Source organism: Peromyscus californicus, unplaced genomic scaffold (assembly GCF_007827085.1).
Source record: "Peromyscus californicus insignis strain IS unplaced genomic scaffold, ASM782708v3 Scaffold_8__1_contigs__length_139910024, whole genome shotgun sequence".
Lineage (NCBI taxonomy): Eukaryota > Metazoa > Chordata > Mammalia > Rodentia > Cricetidae > Peromyscus > Peromyscus californicus.
Genome location: NW_026294606.1, coordinates 116,617,436 through 116,642,534, shown reverse-complemented (window position 1 = coordinate 116,642,534; position 25,099 = coordinate 116,617,436). Strand labels below are relative to the sequence as shown.

At 47.5% G+C, this 25,099-nt stretch overlaps 1 protein-coding gene and 1 pseudogene across 1 annotated transcript; both read left to right on the top strand.

The window, feature by feature from the left end:
- Positions 1-3,230: 3,230 nt before the first annotated feature.
- Ccl22 (C-C motif chemokine ligand 22) lies at positions 3,231-8,584 on the top strand. The gene is made up of 3 exons (XM_052728880.1): positions 3,231-3,871; positions 4,943-5,066; positions 7,947-8,584. The coding sequence occupies exons 1-3, from the start codon at positions 3,799-3,801 to the stop codon at positions 8,026-8,028; spliced, it is 279 nt and encodes a 92-aa protein (XP_052584840.1). The 5' UTR covers positions 3,231-3,798; the 3' UTR covers positions 8,029-8,584.
- Positions 8,585-21,944: 13,360 nt separating this feature from the next.
- LOC128103924 (guanine nucleotide-binding protein G(I)/G(S)/G(T) subunit beta-1-like) lies at positions 21,945-24,366 on the top strand (annotated as a pseudogene).
- The last annotated feature ends 733 nt before the right edge of the window (positions 24,367-25,099 follow it).

Below are 25,099 nucleotides of genomic sequence, written 5' to 3'. Positions count from 1 at the left end.
CTGGGTATGAGGGCTCCTTTAACTCCATATCCGCCCCTCCTCCAGTCAGGGAGGCCAAGAGCCCTGGTCTTCAGAGGATGCCAGGCTGCAGGTGTGCCCAGGGCAGGGCGAATGGGGCCAGCACTAAGCCCACAGGCTGGGCCAGGATGAGAGCTTTGGGACCTGCCAAGTCCCTGGGGACCCAGGTGTTCTCCAGGGGGAGACCCCCAGGCCCACCATGGAGGGCCCTGGGCCCTAAGAGGCCCCCTAAGAAAGCCCCAAGGGTTACTTGCTTACACTGCTCTTTTGATAGACGTTGCTCACAGAGGAGTTTCACATGCAAAAATAATTCTTGGGCCGGTGATATGGCTCACAGGGCAGAGGTGCTGGTGCCGAACTTGATGACTAGAGATTAATTCCAAGAATCTACATGATGGAAGCATAGATCTTGCCCCCATATTCCCAATAAGTAAAGAAATAAATGCAAAAAAAAAAGTCTTTTAAAGAAAAATTTTTTGGCTGAGGCAGAAGGATCACTTGAGTTCAGAAGTTTGAACAACATAAAGAAATCAGTCTGGACAATATAATGAGACTCTATTACACACACACACACACACACACACACACATACACTCACACACACACACCTTTATTTTTGGCATGAACCATGGTGATACACACCTGCATTCCCAGCACCCAGAAGATGGAGGCAGGAGAATGGCTGTAAGCTGGAGGCCAGCCTGGCTTCACAGAAAGACCCTGCCTCAAAACAAAGACAGATCTTTGTTTTTGTTTTTCTTGTTTTCACGATAGGGTCTTATTATGTAGCCCAGGCTATCTTCAAACTCTCGATTCTCCTGCCTCAGTATCCTGAGTGCTGGAACTATAGGAGTGTACCACCAAGCTCAATGAGACACACGTTCGATGGTCAAGTGTGCTGTTAGACTAGTTCAGCATGCGACCAAGTCCCACCATTGTTAGCGACCTCGTCTTACCGTTCTGGCTTTGCTTCTCCCTCTAGACACACATGTGTACATTCACATAGACATCTCGGGCACATGCTTATCTCGCACATGCATATAAGTCTATACATACACAGTACTCTCTCTATCAATCTGTGTACACATGTGTGTATTTGATACCACAGCCAAAGGTGTCACATACACATTTTACATTTACCACCATGTGTTTTCCCCCAACTGTGAAATCATGATTCTCACTCCTAAATATCTCTGTGGGCCGTCTTTGGGAACGAGACCAGCTCTTACACACCCTAAGGTCTTCAATGCACGAAGCAAATTTACTCTAAGACACAGTAGCAGCCAATACCAGTCTGCATTCCACTTTCCCCAATTATTTCTGGAAGGTCTTTGGTTTCATTTATTTATTTATTTGTTTGTTTGTTTGTTTGTTTTATTTATTTGTTTATTTATTTATTTATTTATTTATTTATTTATTTATTTATTTATTTTTGAGGCTGGGTCTAAATCTAGCCCGTGCTTCCCTAGAACTCACTGTATAGCACAGACTGGCTTCAAACTCACGGTGATCTTCCTATCTCACACTCAGATGTTGAGACTGTGAGTGAGTTACCATGCCGGGCTTCGGAAGGTCTTTGATAGAGGTCAGTTTCGGGCATTGGCACTTGCCTTCTACCTTTTTTTGGGACAGAGTTTCTTGTTCATCACTTTGTGAGTCAGGTTAGCTTCCAGGGACCCTCCTGGCTCCACTTCCCATCTCATCATGGAGCACTTGGATTGCAGTCATGTGTCTGACCTTTGCGGGTCTTGGGGACCAAAACTCAGGTCTTCACACATGCGCAACAGGCATTTTGTCCACTGAACCATCTCTGCAACCCCAGCTTTATGTTGTAGGGTCATTGACTGGTCTCAAACTCACAGGCATCCTCCTGCCTCAGCCTTCTCAGTGCTAGAATTACAGGTATATACCACCATGACCAGCCCTAATTTTTGAAGCATAGATGTATGTACACACACACACACACACACACACACACACACACACACACACACACTATAAAATCTGGGACAGCTGATTTGAAGGTCCTTTGGGGTTTGGCAAATTGCTTTTGTGGGGTAACATCTTCTTCCAGTTTTTTGTTGTTTTTATTTTGTTAAAGACTAGATCTCACTATACTATCCAGATGGTTTTGAACTCATGGGCCTAAGCAACCCTTTTCTCCACCCTCCCCAGCAGCTGAGAATGCACGTGTAAGCCACCATATCCAGCTCCTGTATTTTCTCTAACTAGAAATTAGTGCTGGAAGCTTGGTTTGACTTGGAGAGGGCCACATTTCTGGTATGCAATACACAACACATATTTAGTATTTCAAACCATGTGAAGTACTCTCAGCAGCATTAGACGTGTTCGGATGTTTGCAACTATGGCTGCCATCCATCTCTAGAACTTTCTAATTTGTTGAATGTTATGTGACAAGACTTTACATGGGGAGATGCAACATACACAACTACTCACCCCAGACATGGAACCCAAAGACAGACCAAACCCAAAGACCTCACCACTGAGGTCCAATTTGGTGAACAATGAGTTTTTGGGGGGTTACTCACAGGAATATGGGTGAAAGGTTACTTACAGGAGCAAAGACAGCTGCATGACCAAAGCCCACCCCAGTACAGGTGACAGTTCACAAAACTGACACACAGACAGCTGCAGACAGCTCAACAGATTGAATCCTGAGGACGATAAGAGATCAGCTGTCCTGTGCTTATAAGAAAGTCTCCTCTGGCTCCTCTTGGGCCACATTCCAGGTCACATGGAGAATGTGAAGTCCTGAGTAAGTAGGCTTACCAAAGAAGTGACATTTCAAGCAGTCCTTGACGTTTGAGTAGGAGTTTCTGCAGTAGAGACGTAGAAAGTGGAAACATCGTCAGGGTCAGGCCACAGAACCCTTTGAGGAACTGTTTAGTAGTGTGGTGTGGTCCCTCTGACTGTGGGAAATAGTTTTGGAAAAGTGGCCTTAAGGGTCCTAGTCGGGAGTTTGGGTTCAGACCTCAGGAGAATGGGGAGCCCCAGGAGGGCTTTAAAGTAGGAAAGGGCCACATGGCCCTTTGAGTCCGCACACTCACTCCAGCTGCGGCGTGGGGAGGGGAACCTGTTGGTGGCCACGCAGGTCGCAGGTCGGGGAGATGGACAGGACTAGGGACGAGGGGCTGTATGCAAAGCAAGTTGAGCCAGTGGGAAAGCAAGGGGGGGTCGGATGAAGTGGACGAGGAAGAACTGAGAGGTGCAGGTTCTGTGCAGGCTGAGGGGCAGCCCGCGTGAGCCGGTGAGGCTGAGTTTTCTGAGAAACCCTAGAAGGGAGGCTATGGGGCAAAAGCCTGACCCAAAGGGCTCACGGGCTCCACCTTTGAAAAGAGACTCTGATGCCCGGCCTTGAGGCATGAAGAAGGCCTCAGCTCCAGGCAACAGTCTGTGCTTGTCCGCTATTCATGTGCCAACAGCCACTGAGTGGAGCAGTGGGGCTTTGCCGGGCTCCCCATCTCTACCAGGAGACCCCTGGCGACATGGCTGAGGTCACAGGGCAAAGAGCCTCTGGAGAGCACCGCTGAGGGGACTTTACAAGTCTCTGGAGACCCATAGTCTGGATGAGTGGCAGTCCCCCTGAGTAGTTCCCCGCCCTTGGATCTCCCATCTGGGGAAGTAGGACTTCTTCTTTTAGGGCATGAATGTCAGGCTTGGTGGTGACTAAGATATCTGAACCAGTGGGTGGAGAGAGTGTTTAAGTACCAGGCCTCCCTGTCCTCTGGCCAGAAGACACCTGGCAAGGACAAGCACAGCATGGCCGGCCTGCGGACCCCGCTCCTCGTGGCTCTCATCCTTCTTGCTGTGGCCCTGCAGACATCCGATGCAGGTGAGCTGGGGAGTAGGAGGGTGGACACTGGAGTGTCTAGAAAGAGTCCCAGAGTGAGTCTGCCATTGGCTCTTGTGGCTTTGGGCTAGCTCTGGCGCATCCACGGGCTAGCGCTACTACTTCTAAATGGGCCCGTTTATAAAGTGGGTAGTCAGGAAGGTTTGGCTTAGGATCTGCCTCAGTTGGTTTGGGGGTTGTGATATGCAAAGCCTGGGGACCCTGCTGCCCAGACAGCTCAAATATAGGGGTTCTTGAAGTAGATACAGGGCCTACGAGGTATCCGTTGGGGAAGGCAGAGACACTCTTGGAAAGTGGGCCATGTCCTCCCAACACCCAAGGTTTGCTCTGGAGCCTGAGGTCGACACAGGGTCCTGACCCCTCTTTCCTATTACACTATCAACACCCCTGTTTGGGGCTGGACGAGAAGGGTCTCCACAGTAGAATGAGGCAACTACAACCAACCAATTGTTGCTCACAGGGTCAAGTTTCTGGAGAGCCCCCATGTAAGCACAGCCCTGTGGAACTGGTATTCTTCCATGGGCCTTGGAGATGACAAGTGATTAGGGTCACTCAGGGGCAGAGTGGGACTCGAACCAGGTCTGTTGTGACTGTCTTCTGACTGAGCCTTGAGTCTGACTCTGCTACAGTCTCACTGTGACCTTGGATGCTTGCCTTCCCTGCTCTAGCCTCACCAGGGCACAGAGAAGAGGAAGACATTTCTAATTCTGCGTTGCATGCATGAGGCTTGGTGGGACTGGAGCAGGGCCAGGGCCGAGCATCTGACAAGCTCCTGGGAAGCAGGTGCTGTCTGCCACGTACTGATCCAAGGTGACTGGGGTTCCCTCTGACTCAGAGGTGCAGGAGCCCGTTTAGAAGCCTGTTGGTGCTCAGTCATTCTGAATCCACTTCCCAGAGTGTAGACACTGAGCTCTCAGTGGCATCTTTGTATGAGGCCTAGAAGATATCCATTGATGTGGAAGAGAATCTTTCCCCTATAGGTCAGTCTGTGATTATGGCTGGGGCCATAATCTCTGCACTCCAGCTAATGTGCCCTGGGTACCCCTCCACCAGGTCCCTATGGTACCAACGTGGAAGACACTATTTGCTGCAGAGACTATATCCGTCGTCCATTGCCATTACGTGTAGTGAAGGACTTCTACTGGACCTCAAAGTCCTGCCGCAAGCCTGGTGTTGTGTGAGTAGGAAGCTGGGCCACAGGGCTTTGGAGGAGGGGCCTGACAGATGTGGACAAAGGGTGGGCAGGATGTAGCAAACTTCAATGCAAGGAGGCTTGGCTGGATGGGATGGTTTAGGCAGGCTTAGATGTTCTGAATCCCAAAATGATGGTACCATTCAACAGATATTGTTGAACATCTGTAACATGACAGACCTGTGGATGGCAGCTGAATAGATGGGTACCACCCCAGCATGGCATGGACATGTGGGCAGTACACAGCCACAGGCTATTGTTGATGGGAAGCATTGTGGGTGTAGGGGTACAAGCAGCATGCCTAGAGTCACTCCCTGCTGAGACATTCTGAGTCCTCCCAGTCTCCCGGCATTCTTCCAGGTAGCCGTTTTGGCCAGAGACATACTATTAAGTGCTGACACCCAGGTGCTCAGGCTATTCTGAGCACTACCTATGTAACTCATCAGTCTCTGAAGCAATTCTATGGGAGGTTGGCCCATTTTGCAGGTGAGACCCACGCTCAGCAAAGGGAAGGAGACTCAGGCTTAGCAAAGAAAAGGGATCCAGGCTCAGCAAAGAGAAAGGGACCCAGGTTCAGGAGAGGGAAGAGGACTTAGGCTCAGCAAGGGGAATGGCAAGCAGGCTCACTAAAGAAGAGCATGGGGCAAGGCTTCCCAGGCTGCTCCTGTATTCCTGGGAGGAGTGTTCTCTTCCCTCTGCACCCCGGCTTTCTCCACCTGGCAGAAGGACCCATCTTTTCCTGTGGTTCCCCATCTGGCTGCGTCTAATCCCTTAGAGCCTACTTCCAGCCACATCACCTATTGGGATAGTTCTTGGATTTGGGGTCATGACCCCACCCCTTGGGCTCTCTATCTTCTCTCCCTCCTCCCACAGCTAACTCCATCTCTTAGAGATGTCTACTGGAGAAGGGTTAAGAAGGGCAGAGCAGGAGCCCTCCCAAGGTTCTGGCCCTTCAGCTCTGAGACTGTTTTTCATCACTTCAGTGGAGCCATAACTCCCGTTTCCCCAGGTGCAGAAAGATTGTGTGCTGAGCACAAGGCACATAAGCCCTTAGCTAGAAACAGCCCTGTGCAGCAATCACGGTCTGTCTGGTTCCCTTGCACACTGCCGAGGTGGCATGAGCTTAAGGGTCTCTTCAGCATCACAGGGCAGCTACGGCAAGTGGAAGTCACAGAGCTCTGGCCTGTAACACAACAGATGCTCAGTGAAGGACAGACCTAGTGATCCTCGGACTCTGAGCCTAAAGGAACTCTAGGAAAAATACAGCTTGACAGATGGGGAGATGAACGCATAGGGAGGGACCAGCCTTGCATAAGATGCCCAAGAAGTCAAGCTCAGGCTGGCTGTGGTGGCCCACACCTTTAATTCCAGCATTGGGAGGCAGAGGCAGGTGGATCTCTGTGAGTTCAAGGCTAGCCTGGTCTACATAGTGAGTTCCAGGACAGTAAGGGCTATGTAGAGAGACCCTGTCTCAAAAAAAGAAAAAAGCCAAGCTCAGTGTTGCTGTTGTCCTCGGGCACTGTTTATTTGTGGTCTGTGACGCAAGGACAGGTCAGGGATGTGGGAGCCAGCAGCTCTCAGCTGGATGGCTGGATGCAGCTATGGAAAGGGAGAAGAGGCCCCAGCCAGCCTTACCCACCTTGCCAACTCCAGCTTCCATGGCCAGGTCTGGCCCAGTACTTGTTATGGCTGTGCAGGGCAGGAGCCTTGGGGCCACACTTGGTGGGCGGCTGAGTTTCTTTTCTAATTGCTGTGATAAAATACTCTGACAAGAACAGCTTAGGGGAGAAAGGGTTTGTTTTAGCTCACAGTTCACGGTGCAGGCCATCGGGGCAGGGAAATCAAGGTGGCAGGAGCAGCTGGTCACTCTCATCCACAACCAGGAGACAGAAAGGGATGAATGCACATGCTCAGCTTGTGTCTCCACTTTATCCAGGCTCTACTGCCCGGGGAAGAGTCCCACCCACAATTAAGATGGGTCTTCTCACATCACTTAAAATAAGATATCCCCATGGGCATGCCCAGAGGTCTCCAAAGTGATCCTAGATACTGTTGACTGACAGTTAACTCTTCCATCACCACAGGCAAACCTATTTCTCCACCAGATGCTCTAGGACTCTCAAAGAGGCCTGGAAGGGACGTTCTACAAAGTCACAGTCCAGTTCCCACCTCAGACATACTTTACTCCTTATATTCGGCCAAATTTCTTTACATCTGTGGGTAGACTAGGGACACGTGAAATTGTTGTAAGAATTAAGAAAGCTATTATAAAAGGGATCGAGGAAATTGCCCAGTCAGTAAAGTGCTTGCTAGAGGATCCTAAGTTTGGATACTTAGCACTCACGCAAAAAAGCCAGATCTGGCAGCATGTGCCTGTAATCCGAGTGCTGGGGAGGCAAAGACAGAAATACTGCTGGCCAGCCAGTCTAGCTGAATTGGAACTTCAAGGTCAGTGAACTGTATTTAAACATAAGATGGACAGCAAGTGAGAGAGACACTCTATGTTAACCTCTGGTCTCTACATGCCTGTGCACATGCATCACACACACACACACACACACATACACACACAGAAACAAAAGCCAACGTAAGAAGTTGAGGACATTTTCTGACACAATTATTAGCACCTACTATGTGCTGTGACCCTTGCAGGTCAGTAGTATCCTGATAACTTCATCAAAATCTCACGCAGCTGGGCAGGACTGTCACCCCATTTTATAGAGGTGGAAACCAGGGCTCAGAGAAGTTACCTGACTTGCTAACAAGGAGCAAACCTAGAATCCCATCCAACTAGGCCAGCTCCCAAGTCCATCCTTTTGTCTCCAGCCCACTAATGCTCCTGCTCACTCCCTGTGTCTCTCACAGTTTGATAACCTTCAAGAACCGGGACATCTGTGCTGACCCCAACACGTCCTGGGTGAAGAGGATTCTCTCCAAACTGACCTAGTGAGGAAGGCCTGATGACCATGGGCATGGCCACTCCCAGGAAGGCTCAGCAAGTCCTATCGCACTGCCGTCCAGCAAGAGCCTTGCCAACAATGCTGCCTTCGCCAACCTCCATGCCCTGGTCCTCACTCTGCCAGGCCTCTGGTCCTCCCACCTCCCCTCCAGCCCCTCCAGCCCCTCTAGCCAACATGGCAGCTGAGGGAGCACATTCTGGCCAGCCCTTTCCCAGCATCCCCTCCGCACTGCTTTAGCTAAGGCTACGGCCCTTGCTTTGGTGCCCTGGTCCTGCAGATCTGGGTGCTTCCCTTTCCCCAGCCTAGGGAAGACCCACATGCTTCAAGTCTGTGCTACTCAGTTCCGCTTCCTGGAAGGTTGCTGATATCCGGAATGTTATTCTTGCCACTTGCACTCATCCAGCCACTCACCTCTCAGGCTTCAGTCAATCCTGGTGGGCACCCGCCAAGCCTCATTCTTCAGACTTCCATGGCTTCCACCTTCTCTCAGTAGAATTCTCAGGATTTCAGGCTAATCCACTAAGCCCTGGGGTTAGGCCGAGGTCTCCACCAGAGTTCCTCCTGTCTCCTGGTCTCCAGCATGGGGCAGGGAGAACGGGGCATGGGGCAAGGAGCACGGGGCATGGGGCAAGGAGCACGGGGCATGGCTCAGGGAGCACGGGGCTATGGGGCAGGGAGCACAGGGGCATGAGGCAGGGAGCACAGGGGCATGGGGCAGGGAGCACAGGGGCATGGGGCAGGGGGCATGGGGCAGGGAGCATGGGGGCATGGGGCAGGGAGCACGGGGGCATGGGGCAGGGAGCACGGGGGCATGGGGCAGGGAGCACGGGGGCATGGGGCAGGGAGCATGGGGGCATGGGGCAGGGAGCACAGGGGCAGGGAGCAGGGAGCACAGGGGCAGGGAGCAGGGAGCACAGGGGCAGCGAGCAGGGAGCACAGGGGCAGGGAGCACAGGGGCAGACTCAGAATCAGAATTCTGAAAGGAGCTGCAGACTCCATCAATAAAAGTACATTCCCCTCACCTCTAGATACAGGACAGTTTCCTGTCAACACAGAGACCCGGGTTGTTAGAAAGGGACTATGCACGTCAACTGTGAAACCCTAACTTTACTTCCATCCCTCTTTAACCACATGTTAGGTTTTGTTTTCACTCTTTCTTCCTCACCCTACTTCTCCTGACTCCTTGACTGAATAACTGATCATCAAATTCGTGCTATGGTGTCATGACTGCCGTGGCTTGGTATTATAAGCTCTAGTCATATTTATACAGGAAAAGAGGATAACTATGTAGGAGGCCAAATAGATGAGTTGGAGTGTTTTAGGAACTGGACTCAGGGAAGGCCATGCATTCTTGTCCTCAGAAAGCAGCTGGCTGTGGTAGCTGCAGTGGGTGGAATAGTTAAGGTAAAGAGCTTGGTTGGGAATTATTCTTGAGTGATTGGGCCATGCCAAGGGTTTGGGACTCATTTGTGCTTCCCTGGGGAGTGTCCTGGGGGATGGAATAAAGCTGCTTGCTTCTCTGGAGGGAATGTGGCTCAGCTTAGCAGAATGACTGGATTATGTGACCCTGAGGACATTGCTTTACCTCTCTGAGCCTCAGCTAACAGAAGAAGGGACCACGGAGGGCTCAATCCAAACCAGACAGCTGTGTCTGGGGCTCATGTCCCTCCAGAACCCAGGAGGAGCATCTGCCAACCAGGAGCACCATTAGTGCTAATCTGCCCACTGCCCATGCACAGAGCCTCAAGTGCCCTGAGATCCACCTCCTCTCCTACTTCTGGGAAAATAAATGTTCACCAACAGTGTCTGCCTTGGTTCCTTGTCGTCTGTGTCACTGTGAAATAGGATGGGGCCCCATGACTCATGCCACTTACTGGAGAAGGTTTGACATTTAAATATAAAGAGACTTGTGTAAGGTCAACCTATGGGTGGATGCAAGGCTTGGGAGGCAGGTACACAAATACCAACAGAAAAGCCAGGGATTTGTCCCCAAGCTTCCACCAACCTGGCTTAGCCATGCACAAGATCACTGCTCATCCCCAGGTCCAGAGCTAGGCCTAGAATGTTCATTCAATAGGACAGTTCTTTCTCATATAGGCACATCCAACGGTCTGATCAATGGAGGGCCTCCCACGTGGATATCCAGGGACCGAGAGCCTTCCTTCTCCTGGTCCTGCCCTCCTCCAGTGTCTGAACTCCTCCCTGGAAGAGAAGGGAGGTTTGTGGGATGATGAAAAGAGTGTACACCCATTGTGCTGTGTGTCCTTGGCAGGACTCAGTCACATGGGCATCCTGACTGCACAGGAAGCTGGGAAACAGAGTCAGGCTGTGGGGGGCTCTCTGAGGTTGCTCAGCTCTTCACAGGCCCAGCCCCTTTCTTGGGTCCTCACACTGTCTTAGGGTTTCTATTGCTGTGAGGAGACACCATGACTACAGCAACTCTCATAATGAAACACTTGATAGGGGCTGGCTTGCAGTTCAGAGGTTTAGTTCATTATTGTCATGGAAGGAAGCAGGGTAGCATGAGGCAGACACGTTGCTGGAGAGGTAGCTGAGAGTTCTACATCTGAATAGGCAGGCAGCAGGAAGAGAGTGAGACACTGGGTCTGGCTTGAGCATCTGAAACCCCAAAGTCCACCCCCAGTGACACACTTCCTCCAACAAGGCCACACCTTCTAATAGTGCCACTCCTCATGAGTCTATGGGGGCCATTTTTATTCAAACCACCACATTCCACTCCCTGGTCCCCATAGGATTGTAGCCATATCATAATGCAAAATACATTTAGTTCAATTTCAAAAGTCTTCATAGTCTTTAACAGTCTCCACATTGTCTAAAAACCCAAAGTTCAAAGTCTCTTCTGAGACTCATGAAATCTCTTAACTATAATGCTCTATAAAACCAAAACCAGCCAGGTGGCGGTGGCGCATGCCTTTAATCCCAGCACTCGGGAGGCAGAGCCAGGCGGATCTCTGTGAGTTCGAGGCCAGCCTGGGCTACCAAGTGAGTTCCAGGAAAAGGCGCAAAGCTACACAGAGAAACCCTGTCTCGAAAAACCAAAAAAAAAAAAAAAAAGAAAAAAAAAGAAACAAAACAAAAAACCAAAACCAAAAAGTAAATCACATACTTCCAACACGTAATGGCACAGAATATACATTATCATTCCAAAAGGGAGGAAAGGGAGCGTAGTGAGGAAGGCTATGGAAATGGACCAAAGCAAGACAAAAACCAGCTGGGCAAACTCCAAACTCTGTATCTCCATGTCTGATGTCAAAATGTTCTTCAGATCTCCAACTCCTTTCAGCTTTGTTGACTGCAACACATTTTTTTTTTCTCTTGGGCTGGTTCCACTTCCTGTTAGCAGCTTTCCTTGGCAGGTGTCCCACGACACTGGCATCTCCAACATCTCTGACACTTGGGGTCTCCAAGGAAATCCAAGCTTCACCTTTACAGCTTCACACAATGGCCTTTCTAGGCCTCCATGTAGGGACACCCCTGATCTGGCCTCAGTGGCTTTCCTTTGCTGTGGGATACCTTTCTGTATGCTGTGAATATGTGTGGCTCTTGTTGGATAATAAATAAAACTGTTTTGGCCTATGGCAAGAAAGCTTACAGCCAGGTGGGAAATCCAAGCAAAGATTCAGAGAGAAGAGGGGTGGAGTCAGGAGAGACTTGAGCCCGCCGCTGAAGGAGCAACAAGATGCCAGCAGACCAGTAATGCTACAGCCACGTGGCAACATATAGATTTATAAAAGTGGATTAATTTAAGATGAAAGAGCTAGCTAGCAAGAAGCCAAAGCCATAGGCCGTACAGTTTGTAATTAATACAAGCCTCTGTGTAATTATTTTATAAGCAGCTGTGGGACCATGGATGGGATAGATCATCTGGACTGTTGGGCAAGGCAGGACTGGAGAAAATTCCATCTACATTTCTTAGTCAAAGAGGGAGATTCCGTAACCCCTTTCTTCTATCCTTGACTCTAAAGTCAGAACCACATGGCCAAAGCCGCCAAGCTCTGCTGCTTGCTGGGGCTGAAACATGGCCCCCTCTTTCAAATACATTTTCACCTGCTTTCTGTTTTCAATGGTTTCCTTCACCACTTAAGTGTGGCTGTCCTGAAACTGGATCTGTAGACCAGGCTGGTCTCAAACTCAGAGATCTGTCTGCCTCTGACTCTGGAGTGCTAGTATTAAAGGTGTGCATCACCACCCCCAGCTCTAAACTTTTCTTTAATTCCTTTTCACAAGTTGGAAGCTTAGCTTGCTTAGGTGACCCTGAGGTCACCACTCACTTTTTTCCATTTAACATCAGGATTTCCTTTCATCTGTTTATCTCCTTGAACACAGGACTTAGCTCCATTCAACTTCCTGGTGCCCCCTTTCTCCTCAAACTATACATTTTGTTTTTTTCCTTGCTCGGTTTGCTCCTTTTCATTATAGATCTGCATAAGAGTGAATGACAGAGTCATTACTAGGCTGTTTTGAGATTTCCTCTGCTAGCTCAATTAATCCAAAACTCTTCATTGTAACCTCAGACAGATTTTTCTGGACAAAGGCAGAAAGCAACCACATTCTTAGTCAAAATATCACGAGAATGGTCTCTAGGCCACATACTTCTTCTCCTGTGAAACCTGTTGAGCCAGGCCCCCACAGCTCAAATCACCCTCAGCACCACTGCCTTCCATGCTCTTACTACGATGGCCCATTAAGCTCCACTTAAGCATTCAACTATTTTTCTAATTCAAAGTTCCAAAGTCCACTTTCCTCCGAACAAAAGCATGGTCAGGACTATCACAATATCCCAGTTCCTGGTACCAACTTCTGTTTTGGTTAGCGTTTTTATTGCTGTGAAGAGACACCATGACCATTTTTAAGTTTGAGACAGGGTTTCTCGGTGTAGCCCTGACTGTCCTAGAACTAGCTCTGTAGACCAGGCTGGCCTCAATCTCACAGAGCTCCACTTGCCTCTGCCTCCTGAGTGCTGGGATTAAAGATGTGGCCAAAACTGCCCAGTTGTCCATGGCAACTCTTACAAAGGAAAACACTTAACTGGGGGGCTCTTTTACAGTTCAGAGTTTAGTCCATTATTGTCATGGTGGGAAGCATGCTGGCATGCTGGCAGACATGGTGCTGGAGAGGTAGCTGAGAGGCAGGCAGCAGGAAGAGAGTGAGACACTGGGTGTGGCTTGAGCATTTGAGACCTCAAAGCCCACCCTCCATGACACATTTCCTCCAACAAGACCACACCTCCAATAATGCCCCACCCTATCAGTCTATGGGGGTCACTTTCATTCAAGTGACCACCACACACATATATCTCACACTGCCCAGGCAACAAAGAAGAATTCTTCAGGTTCAATGTCTTGTGATTTCCTGAGTGTAAGCATCAACCACAGGCATCCTGAAGGGCTTTAGTAGGCCCACGTTGGTAAACATAGCTCTGGCAGACCTTGCCCTCCCCTATTCCCTCTTCATTCCTAAACTGCTAGATTTCAGTCCTAAAGCTAGCCACCAAGGTCTATTCCCTTATATAACTGCTTCTTTCTCCTGAGGCTGACCACCAAGGTCCAGTTATCAAAGTTCTGAAGCCCCTTTTGGCTCACCTAAATAACATGCTCAATTAAAACAAACTCATCCTAACATGGAGTTTCCCCTTGTCCCTTTATAACTTGTCATTTTCCTATGGGCTAAAAACCATTACCTTCTTAAAGCTAGCCACCAAGGCCTGTTCCCTTATTTGGCCACTTCCTCCTCCTGAAGCTGACTACCAAGGTCCAGCTATCAAAGTATTGAGGTCCATCAATCAAAAGCCCCACCTTTGACTACCCTAATTAACATGCCTAATTAAAATTAAACACCTCATTCTAATATGGGGTTTCCCCCTTTACCTTTATACACTGCCATTTTCCTATGGGCCACATCTGTCTCCTCTCTACCCAGAGGCAGTCCTTTGTCCCTTGGGGCAAATATCCCTTCACTCCTCCCTTGTTCCCTTCCCCTTCTTCTTTGTCCTCTGTCTCATGTCTTTGTCTCTTATTCCCTGCCTTTGTCCCTCTGGGGCAAATACATCTCCTTTGTGCTGAGAACTGGGCCTTGGGGTGTCTTGTCCCGACTCTGGTCCTTTCACATCCTATCAACAAGGGCTCCTGCTGTGGATATCGTTCTGTATAAATAAAACACTGATTGGCCAGTGGCCAGGCAGGAAGTATAGGCGGGACAAGGAGAAAGGAGAATTCTGGGAAGTGGAAGGCTGAGTGAGGGAGATACTGCCAGCTGCTGCCATGACAAGCAGCATGTGAAGATGCTGGTAAGCCACGAGCCACGTGGCAAGGTATAGATTTATAGAAATGGGTTAATTCAAGATATAAGAACAGTTAGGAAGAAGCCTGCCACGGCCATACAGTTTGTAAGCAATATAAGTCTCTGTGTTTACTTGGTTGGGTCTGAGCGGCTGTAGGACTGGCGGGTGACAGATTTGTCCTGACTGTGGGCCAGGCAGGAAAACTCTAGCTACAGGCTCCCTTCACATCTGCTTCTCTGGACTCTCCGGGCAGTCTTTGCAGAGGGAGAGCACTTGCTGTGAGGAAGCATCTGGAAGGACTTACATCAGTTTTCAGGCTGAAGCAGTGATTCTGAGGGTGAACCAAGATGCTCTGCCCCGGAGCCTTAGTTCTCTCTGTGTGAGCAAGGAGGAAAACAGTGGGCATCAGTGAGAATCTGAGAAGACAAGAAGATCCCGGCCACCAACCCAGTAACAAAATAGACAAGGTGTCAGCAGTGACAGGAACGGTGCCCACAGCAGCCTGAAGAGCCCTCAGAGAGCTCTACTCAGGAGAAACCAGGTCCTTGCCTTTGGCACAGAAGAGAATTCCAGGACAAGTTAATGGGAAACCAACTTGGAGTTGACTTAATAGATTTTGAAGCAGGGGTTAATGGAGAGGAACTCAAGAGCAAAGATGAAGCGGAGAGCATGGGTTGGGTGTTTCTCAAAGACAGCGCTGCCATGTTGTCTTTTGGCATCTACCAGCCTGATGAGTTTTGAGGCTTTATCTCTAAAGGGTTGCTAAGGAATCCAGGTGGGATCCTGGGGCGGTTCCTGAGGAGCACCTGGCAGGACCACACTTGATAAGTCCCCATTACTGTGAACAAAGTTAGTGTTTGAGATTTCCCGAGAATGTCTGGAAGTGGCATAGACCCCTCCCCAAGTCATAGGCGCTCAGGTCTCAGGCTTGCTGCTGTGCTAACGTACAATGTCTGTTAGAAAGAAATGTGGTTGCTGTGTTGACTCCTCGTGCCAAGGTTAATTGTGCTGGCTGGAGGCTTCAACTAGTCTCTAGATGAGGGGGGGGGGGGCTCTTTTCCCTTCCCATGTCCTTTCAAATCCTCCCTGTCTCCTGTCTTGTCTCGGAGGGACTTGAAGAGACCTTTCTCCACAGAAGATACGCAAGTGGCCGAGAAAATGGATGAGAATATGCGTAACACCACCACTCCTTGGAGAAATGGGAATAAAATCCACAGAAAATACAACAGGAAGGCCGGGCGGTGGTGGCACACGCCTTTAATCCCAGCGCTTGGGAGGCAGAGGCTGGTGGATCTCTGTGATTTCGAGGCCAGCCTGGTCTACAGAGTGAGATCCAGGACAGGCTCTAAAAACTACACAGAGAAATCCTGTTTCAAAAAGCAAAAACAAAAACAAATGAATAAAACAAGAAAAAAAGAAAGAAAGAAAGAGAGAGAGAGAGAGAGAGAAAGAAAGAAAGAAAGAAAGAAAGAAAGAAAGAAAGAAAGAAAGAGAAAGAGAGAAAGAAAGAAAAAGGAAATACAACAGGAAACCTGAAAAATAACACGTGTTGGCAAGAATGTGGAGAAATCTGAACTCCTGGGCACAGGTACTTGGAGTACAGACCAATGCAGCTGCTGGTGAAATCCCTGGCTCTTCTTCCAGAAACCAAGCGATACAGTCATGTGACTCACAGGTTCACCTGTGGGTGACATGTATACATACAAACAAATTGAAAGCAGGGTACACATTCATGTGCACTGTACCACTCTTTGCAGGTGTCAAAAGGTGGACATAACCTAAGTGTCCATCAGCGGGGGAGTAGACATCAGGTGTGCACAGCCACAGTGGAATATTACTCAGCATGTAAAGAGGGGAATGCTGACACAGGCTATCACATGCGTGACCTCCGAGGACACTATACCAAGGGAAATAGAATTACCCACTCACAAAGATAATTATTGTATTTTTCTGTTTGTAAGAGAACTTTTGCTCTTGTTCATTCTTTTCTTTTTTTTTTTTTTTTTGGTTTTTCGAGACAGGGTTTCTCTGTGTAGCTTTGCGCCTTTCCTGGGACTCACTTGGTAGCCCAGGCTGGCCTCGAACTCACAGAGATCCGCCTGGCTCTGCCTCCCGAGTGCTGGGATTAAAGGCGTGCGCCACCACCGCCCGGCTTGTTCATTCTTTTTTGACACCCCTCACCCACCCCCACCCCCAGTGGTGATTGAACCAAGGGCTTCATTCTTGCAAGGTATGTGCCCTACCACAGACCTAGACTGCCCTAAGAGGAGTCAAAAGCTCAAGATGCATTAAGATCAGGGCAGAAATCAATGAAATAAATATAAGGAATCAATGAAGCAAAGAGCTGGTTCTTTAAATAGGCAGGGCTGGTAAACCCTCAGTCAATTAAGCAGAAGAAAGGTGGGAAAGCCCCAAAGTACAAAAAGAAGAGAAAGAAGACATCACGACAGAGGAGATTCCGAACACCATGAGGACGTGTTTTAAGATTCAGATGAGTATAACTCATCTAAACTGGAAGATCTAACAGAAGTGTATGACTTTCTAGATCATTGGTTCTCAAACTTCCTAACCCTGTGACTCTCATGTGGTGACACCCAACCATAGAACTATTACATTGCTACTTCATAACTGTAATTGTGCTGTTATGAATCATAATGTAAATATCTGATATGCAGAATGTCTTCTATGCACCCCATGTGAAAGGGTTGTTTGAGCCCCAAAGGGGTCACGACTCATAGGTTGAGAACCACTGTTCTAGATGATTATGACTGTGGTGCTTTAAAAGAAAATTGCCCCCATAGGCCCATAGAGAGTGGCACTGTTAGGAAGTGTGGCTTTGTTGGAGGGTGTGGCCTTGTAGGAGGAAGTGTGTCAGTGATGGGGTGGGCTTTGAGGTCTCATATATGCTCAAGCTATGCTCAGTGTGGCTCACAGTCTCCTTCTTCTGCCTGTGATTCAAGATGTAGAACTCTCAGCTCCTTCTCCAGCACCATGTCTGCCTGCATGCTGCCATGCTTCCCACCATGATGATAATGGACTAAACCTCTGAAACTGTAAGCCAGCCCCAGTTAAATGTTTTCCTTTATAAGAGTTGTGAGGTCATGGTGTCTCTTCACAGCCATAGAAATCCTAACTAAGACAACTACCTAACAAAGTTAAACACATCTATGACAAGGAACATGATTGCAGTAATAATTAAAAAAGAAAATCTCCCAACTGAAAAGAGGCCTGGGCCAGGTGAATTCAATACAGAATTATACCAGGTCTGCAAAAAGAAGAATGAATAACAATATGAAGTTATTTCATAAAACTGAAAAGGAGAGCCGGGCAGTGGTGGCGCACGCCTTTAATCCCAGCACTCGGGAGGCAGAGCCAGGCGGATCTCTGTGAGTTCGAGGCCAGCCTGGGCTACCAAGTGAGTTCCAGGAGAGGCGCAAAGCTACACAGAGAAACCCTGTCTCGAAAAACGAAAAAAAAAAAAAAAAAAAAAACTGAAAAGGAGGAGGGTCAAGTAAAGGTCCTTGCTGTGTAAGCCCGGCAGCCTGAGTTTGGTTCCTGGAATCTACATAAAGGTGGTAAGTGAGAACCTAAGAACTGTCCTCTTGCTTCTCCGAGCACCCACACCCGACGCTAATAAACAAATAAAATTTTAATTTTAAAAATTAGTAAAGAAACACTTTCAAATTCTTTTTAGGAAGCCAGTTTTATTCAGATACAAAAACCAGATGAATATACAACAAACAGAAAATTATAGCTCAGTCTCCCCAATGAAGATAGATGTAAAAATTCTCAATAAAATATAAACCAAATTCAATATCACATCAAAAAGATCATTCACTCTGATCAAGGTGGCTTCATTTCAGACAAGCAAAGACAATTCCATATACAGCAAGCAATAAATATAATTTATTACATAAATGGACTAAAGATGGGAATCACATGACTATTTCAACAGATACAAAAGAAGCCTTTCGTAAACTCTGGCATCCCTTCAAAATAAAAGCCCCGAAGGGACTAAGGATAGAGAAAACATATTTTAAAATGATAGGCTAATGACACAGCTACATCCACTATCATGATAAACAGAAGAAGAAAAAAAAAACCAAAAAACAAAGCATTCCCCACTAAGATCAGGAACAAACAAGACACTCACTTCTGTTCAATATCGTGCTTAAAGTCTTAGCTACAGCAATAAGACAAGAGGAAGAAATAAAAGGGACACAGACAGGAAAGAAAAAGTCAAAGTATCCATATCTGCAGATGATATGATTCTGTGTGTGAGACCCCAAAGACTCTTAGATCTTACAAACGTTTTCAACAAAACGGCAGGTTACAAAATTAACATGCCCAAACCACTAGTCATCCTAAATATCAGAGACAAACCAGGGAAACAATCCCATCCACAGTCACTTTGAAGAGGGAAGAGGGGGAGCTGGAGAGATGGCTTAGAGGTTAAGAGCACTTGCTGCGTTTGCAGGGGACCAGAGTTTGAGTCCTGAAGGGGCTCTAGCAGGGCAGAGCAAGGCAAACATTGCTCTGGTGGGCCTTGCCCTTCCCCCATCCCCCCTTTCTTGCTAAAACTCATTACCTTCTTAAAGCTAGCCACCAAGGTCTGTTCCCTTATTTGGCCACTTCCTCCTCCTGAAGCTGACTACCAAGGTCCAGCTATCAAAGTATTGAGGTCCAACAATCAAAAGCCCCCCTTTGGCTACCCTAATTAACATGCCTAATTAAAATTAAACACCTCATCCTATCACGGGGTTTCCTCCTTGTACCTTTATAAACTGCCATTTTCCTATAAACCACGTCTATCTCCTCTCTATGCAGAGGCAGTCCTTTATCCCTCCAAAGCAAATATCCCTTCCCCCTCCCTTGTTCCCTTCCCCTTCTCCCTTGTCCTCTGTCTTCTGTCTTTGTCTCTTATTCCCAGCCTTCTGTCCCTCTGGGGCAAATACATCTCCTTTGTGTTGAGAACTTGGTCTTGGTGTGTCTTGTGCTGACCTCAGGGTCCTTTCGGGTCCCAGCACCTATGTCGGGTGGTAAACAACACCCGTAATTCTAGTTCCAGGGGATCTGACACCTCCTTGGGCTTCTGAGGGCACAAGCACACATACACTTACCTACACAGAGTTGATTTAAAAAAAAAATTAAACATCAAGAAACCATCAACCTTAGTTGGGCGTGGTGGTCCATCCCCTTAATTCCAGCACTCAGGAGGCAGAGGCAGGTGGGTTTCTATGAGTTTGAGGCCAGCCTGGTCTACATTGTGAGTTCCAAGCCAGTCAAAGCTGCATAGCAAGACCCTATTATGTTTCTAACAAACCCAGTTAGAAAGCAGGTTATGGAACTGAACAGAGAGTTCCCAAAAGAACTACAAATGGTAACGGAGGGTCAGCGAGATGGCTCAGAAGATAAGGATGTTTGCTGAAAAAGCTTAGTGACATGAGTTCAAACCCTGGAACCTATGTGACTGTGGAAGGAGATAACTGGCTCCACAGAACTGTCCTCTGACCTCCACACACAAGCTGTGGCACATGTGCATCTCCATGAAGCACATACAGGTGCAACAGTAACAAATTAACTATTTTTTAGAATTACAAAAATGCCTAAAGATAGAAATTTTTAAAATATTTATTATTATTATTATTATTATTACTATTATTAGTGTGTGTGTGTGTGTGTGTGTGTGTGTGTGTGTGTGTGTGTGTGCCTGTGTGAGTTGATGTGCACCACATTTGCTCAGTGCCCAGAGGGAACTGGAGGTCCAGGCAAACTGTGGGTAATGGGAACCAAACCCAGGGTCTCTACAAGAGCGATGCATACTCTTAACCTCTGAGCAATCTCTGCAGCCCAGAAAGGGATTTGGGAAAAGAAAAGACTCAAGGGAATGGGGAATAGTAAAACACAGGTGACATGCTGGTGGAAAGGGGAATAAGGGGTAAAAACCATCAAGTGGGGCCAGAGAGATAGGTCTGGGGTAAAAGTGCTTGCCAGATGAGCTGAGTCCAATCCCTGGGATCCTGTGGGGGTTTGAATAGGAATGGCCCCAGAGACTCGTGTTTGAATGATTGGCTCTAGGAAGTGGCACTATTAGGAGGGATGGCCTTGTTGGAGGAAGTGTGTCACTGTGGAGGTGGGCTTTGAGGTCTTACACGCTCCAGCTGGGCCTCATGTGGCAGTCTCCTTCTGCTGAATCAAGATGTAGGACTCTCAGCTCCTTCTCCAGCACCGTGTCTGCCTGCAGGCTGCCATGCTTCTTGCCATGACTGTAATGGACTACATCTCTGAAACTGTAAGCCAGCCCAATTAAATGTTTTCCTTTATATGAATTGACATGGTCATGGTGTCTCTTCACAGCAATAAAACCCTAAGACAGACCCACACGGTGGAAAGAGAGAAATGACCTTTTCAAATTGTCCTCTGACACCACCCCCCCCCCCCCCGCACATTGTGACATGTGCACACACATGCAGATACAATAAACACATAAACAAAGTGAGGAATAATGTTTAAATGGGGAGGGGATGTAAGGGAGGACAGAGGCGGGAGTAGGGGAAGAGATACCCAACATTAAGGGTTTACGAAAGAGTCGTTGGAAACCTAGTCTTTTGTAAACTTATCAAAATTACAATTTTTAGTAAAAGAGTTTGAATGAAGGCGCCTTACACAGAAGGGCAATGCTCCTCCCAGAACCCAAAAGTCATTAAACAAAAATCCTTGTGCCAGATATTGGTCAAGGAGTCTACAGAGGTCCCCAAAGCAATACAAGCTATTGCTATTGCTCATGGTTGCCCATCAGAACTTGGTGATAGACCTCATTGCTGAAGATATCATACATTTTGGACACAGGTCATGGAGAAGTCAAGTGACTAGGTGACCACTTATCAAAATTACATTAGTAGGTCCCCCCAGGGCCTCATGCTGGTTAGGTTTTTGTCAGTTTGACACAAACTAGAGTCATCTGGGAAAAGAAAGCCTCAACAAAGAATTAAACTGGCCTGTGTGCATGTCTGTGGGGCATTTTCTGGATTAAAGATCGTTGTGGGAGGGCCCAGTCTACTGTGGGTGATGACAGCCATGAGCTGGTGGTTTCAGGGGAAGAATATTATTAATTGGCCTAGAGGCCATTCTTGTGATAGTTTGGTGAAGAATGTGCTGCTTTCTGCTCTTGTCTAAAAAATCTGCCTGAGGCTAAATTGAAGAGTTTTGGATTAATGGTGTTGGCAGAGGACATTTCAAGACAGCCTCGTATTGACTGTGTTGTGTGGTTATTAGTGGCCACTCTTATGAGGATCTATAATGAAAAGGAGCAAGCTGTGTTGTTTTTATCTGAGTTGTTCTATTTACCAATAAAGACTCAGGAGTCAGATGTTGGGATGAAAACCTGATAGATCAGAGAAGCCGAGAAGTAACCAGCTGAACTTCTTTTTCAGCTGGAGACCCAGCAAGAGAGTATCTCTCCATCCATCCTAAACCAAAAAAACCTGAGAATCTCTACGTCCCTCCATACTCCTTCCTGTACATCTCTCTATCTGTATTCCTGGCTCCTCCATATTCTCTATGGCTAATCTTTGTCAACTAGTCACTGGCTCTGCCCCCGATCCAAGATTAATTTTATTAACTCAGTCTCAGAGTTTCACCATGTGATCAAATATCCTGTGACAAAGCTGAGCAAGGAAAAATACAAAATGTACAGTTTGAGGAGAAAAGAAACACTAGGAAGTGCAGCGGAGCTAAGCTTGGTGTCCAGTGAGACATAAAGGTTAAAGAAAAGCTAAATGCTGGATGGAATAAAGGGAGTGATGACTTCAGGGCAAGACCCCATCCAACCAAACTTCCAGCTTGTGAAAAGGAATGAAAGAAAAGCTTTAGCAGTGAAGGAAACCATCGAACACAAAGCTGATGAAAGTATATTTGAACAAGGGAGCCAAGTTCCAGCCCCAACAAGCAAAAGAGATTGGCAGCTTCAGCCACGTGGTTCTGGCTTTAGAGTCAAGGATACAAGAAAGGGTTTATGGATTCTCCCTCTATGGCTAAGGAAAGCCGCTGAGGCCAGGCATATGTCAGGGGTGTCCCTGCTTGGAGGCCCAGAAAGAACATTGCACAAAGCTGTGAAAGTGAAGCCTGGATTGCCTCAGAGACCCCAAAATGTTGGAGATGCCAGAGCTGTGGGACACTTGCTGAGGAGAGCTGCAAGCAGGGAGTGAAACCAGCCCAAGGGAAGTGTGTTGCAGTCAACAAAACTGAAAGGATTTGGAGATCTGAAGGGCACTTTGACATCAGACATGGAGCTGCAGAGTTTGGAGATTGTCTGCCTGGTTTTAGGTCTTTCTTTGGTTCAGTATTTTTTCACTATGCTCCTTTTTCCTCCTTTTGGAATGATAATGTATATTTGGTACCATTGTATGTTGGAAGTATTTAATCTGCTTTTTTAATTTTGATTTTACAGGTGGTCACAGTTAAATTGTCATGAGTCTCAGAAGAGACTTTGAACTTTAGACTTTTGACAGTGTTGAGACTGTTATAGACTTTATAGACTATGGGATCTTTTGAAGTTGGACTGATGCATTTTTTGCATTATGATATACTTACAAGCCTATGGGGATCAGGGAGTGGAATGTGGTGATTTGAATAAGGATGGCCTCCCCTATATAGGCTCATATATTTGAATGTTTAGTCATCAGGGAGTGGAACTACTTGAGAAGGTTTAAGAGGTGTGGCCTTGTTGGAGGAAGTGTTTCACTGGGGGTGGGCTTTGAGGTTTCAAAAGCCCAAGTCTGGCCTAGTGTCTCCCTCTTCCTGCTGCCTGCAGATCTAGATGTAGAACCCTCAGCTACATCTTCAGCACCATGTCTGCCTGCATACCACCGTTCTCCCACCTTGATGATAATGGACTAAACCTCTGAAACTATCAGCAAGCTTTAATTAATGCTTTCTTTTGTAAGAGTTGCTGTAGGTATGCTTTCTCTTAAAGCAATAGAACACTGACTAAGCAAAGGGTTTCAGCTAGGGTGGGGTTGTGGGCGTGGGAGAAGGTAATAGGGGTGAAAATGACTAAAATCCAATATGCTTTTTAAAAATTCTCAGAGGTAAAAAGTAAAATGGTAGTTACTAGGGGCAGAGGGAGGCAAGAGGTCCGGTGGGAATAATCCAGATGTGAACCAGGAGCATGCTGAGGGGACAATGGGACAAGCTTTATGCCATGCACTGAGGCACAGACTCCAAGCTCCTTGTCAGTTCCTCTCATGATGGGAAACTCTTCATTTGGAACAACTACACCATAAACAAGGTCCATGCCACCCATCCGCACTCCTCCTGGGTCATGACTTATGCAGACATTCTTTCTGGAAATTAGATGGCCTGTGGTGGCCTGGATAACGTCTGCTCCATTTACAATCTGAAAACTTCCTAAGGGAGTGTGTGAGAGTTGTGAGATGGCAGAATACACAGATTATCTGTCCTGTGGCTGGTTCCTGGGCGACAATCAGATAGTCACCAGCTCTGGAGACACCACATGTGCCCTGTGGGACATCAAGAAGACAGGCCAGCAGACAGCCACATTAACTGGACACACTGGAGACGCTATGACCCTGTCCTCATGACACCAGACTGTCTCTGGTGCTTGTGGTGGTTCAGCCAAGCTCCGGGATGTTCAAGAAGGGGTGTGCCGGCAGACCTTTACAGGACACGAGTCTCATGTCAAAGCCTTCAGTTTCTTTCCCAGTGGCAATGCCTTTGCCATTGGCTCAGACGGTGCTACGTGCTATTTGCCATCCATGCATATCATGCATGCTCATGACATCATCTGAGGGATCACATCTGTATTATTCTTCTCCAAGAGTGGCCACCGCCTCCTCCTCACTGGGTACGACAATGACTTCAACTGCAACATGTGGGATGCATTCAAAGCTGGCAGAGCAGGTGTCTTAGCTGGATACCACATCTGCATCAGCTTGGGGGTGACTGAAGATGTCATGGCTGAGCAACAGTGTCCTGGGACAGCTTTCTCAATATCTGGAACTAAGGCCACAGGTGGATGGGATGCCACAGTGACTGCGAGGCCGTTCCAACCTTGAAGAGTTATAAAGCAGTAGCATATCCTATCCAACCATATTAACTCGGACACCCACACCTCTCCTCAGAACTTCAAAGGGGCAAGATCTTTTTCCCTTTACTCATTGATGAAGCCAGGAACACAGTTCCCATTAAAGAAGGATCTCTGTGCTGTAAACTAAAACACACTGTGCATTTCTCCTGGGCCACTGTCTTTGTTTTCTTGTCATCATGGATGAATTTTAAAAGGAAATACTACAGTAAAACATGTTATCAGAAGGTAACCCTGAGTGTGACTGTGAAACAGACATGCTTTTGATGAGTTCGTTTACATTTTAGACCAGTGATCCTGTTCTGTGGCTTCATCAAAATCTAGTTGAAGACTTTATCTATAATTGTTTTTAAATATCAAGTCATTTGTAGCAGGATTTTGGGAGCATTCACATTTCCTGCTTTCAATCTATTTCTTTATGGTCGGTGGTTAAGAGAACCAGAGCTCACAGTCTGTAGAACCACAGAGGGTAGGTATAGAGTGAGAGTAGAGGGAACAGATCTCATCAGGAAATGGAAATAGACTAGATAATTATAGACGGATTGGGGGGGTGTTGGAATGGGAGGATCAAGTGGGGAGGGGGAGGAAGAGGGAACTGAGGGGGGAATACAGGGAGAAACAATCTAAATTAAGGGGCATTTGAGGGGTAGCA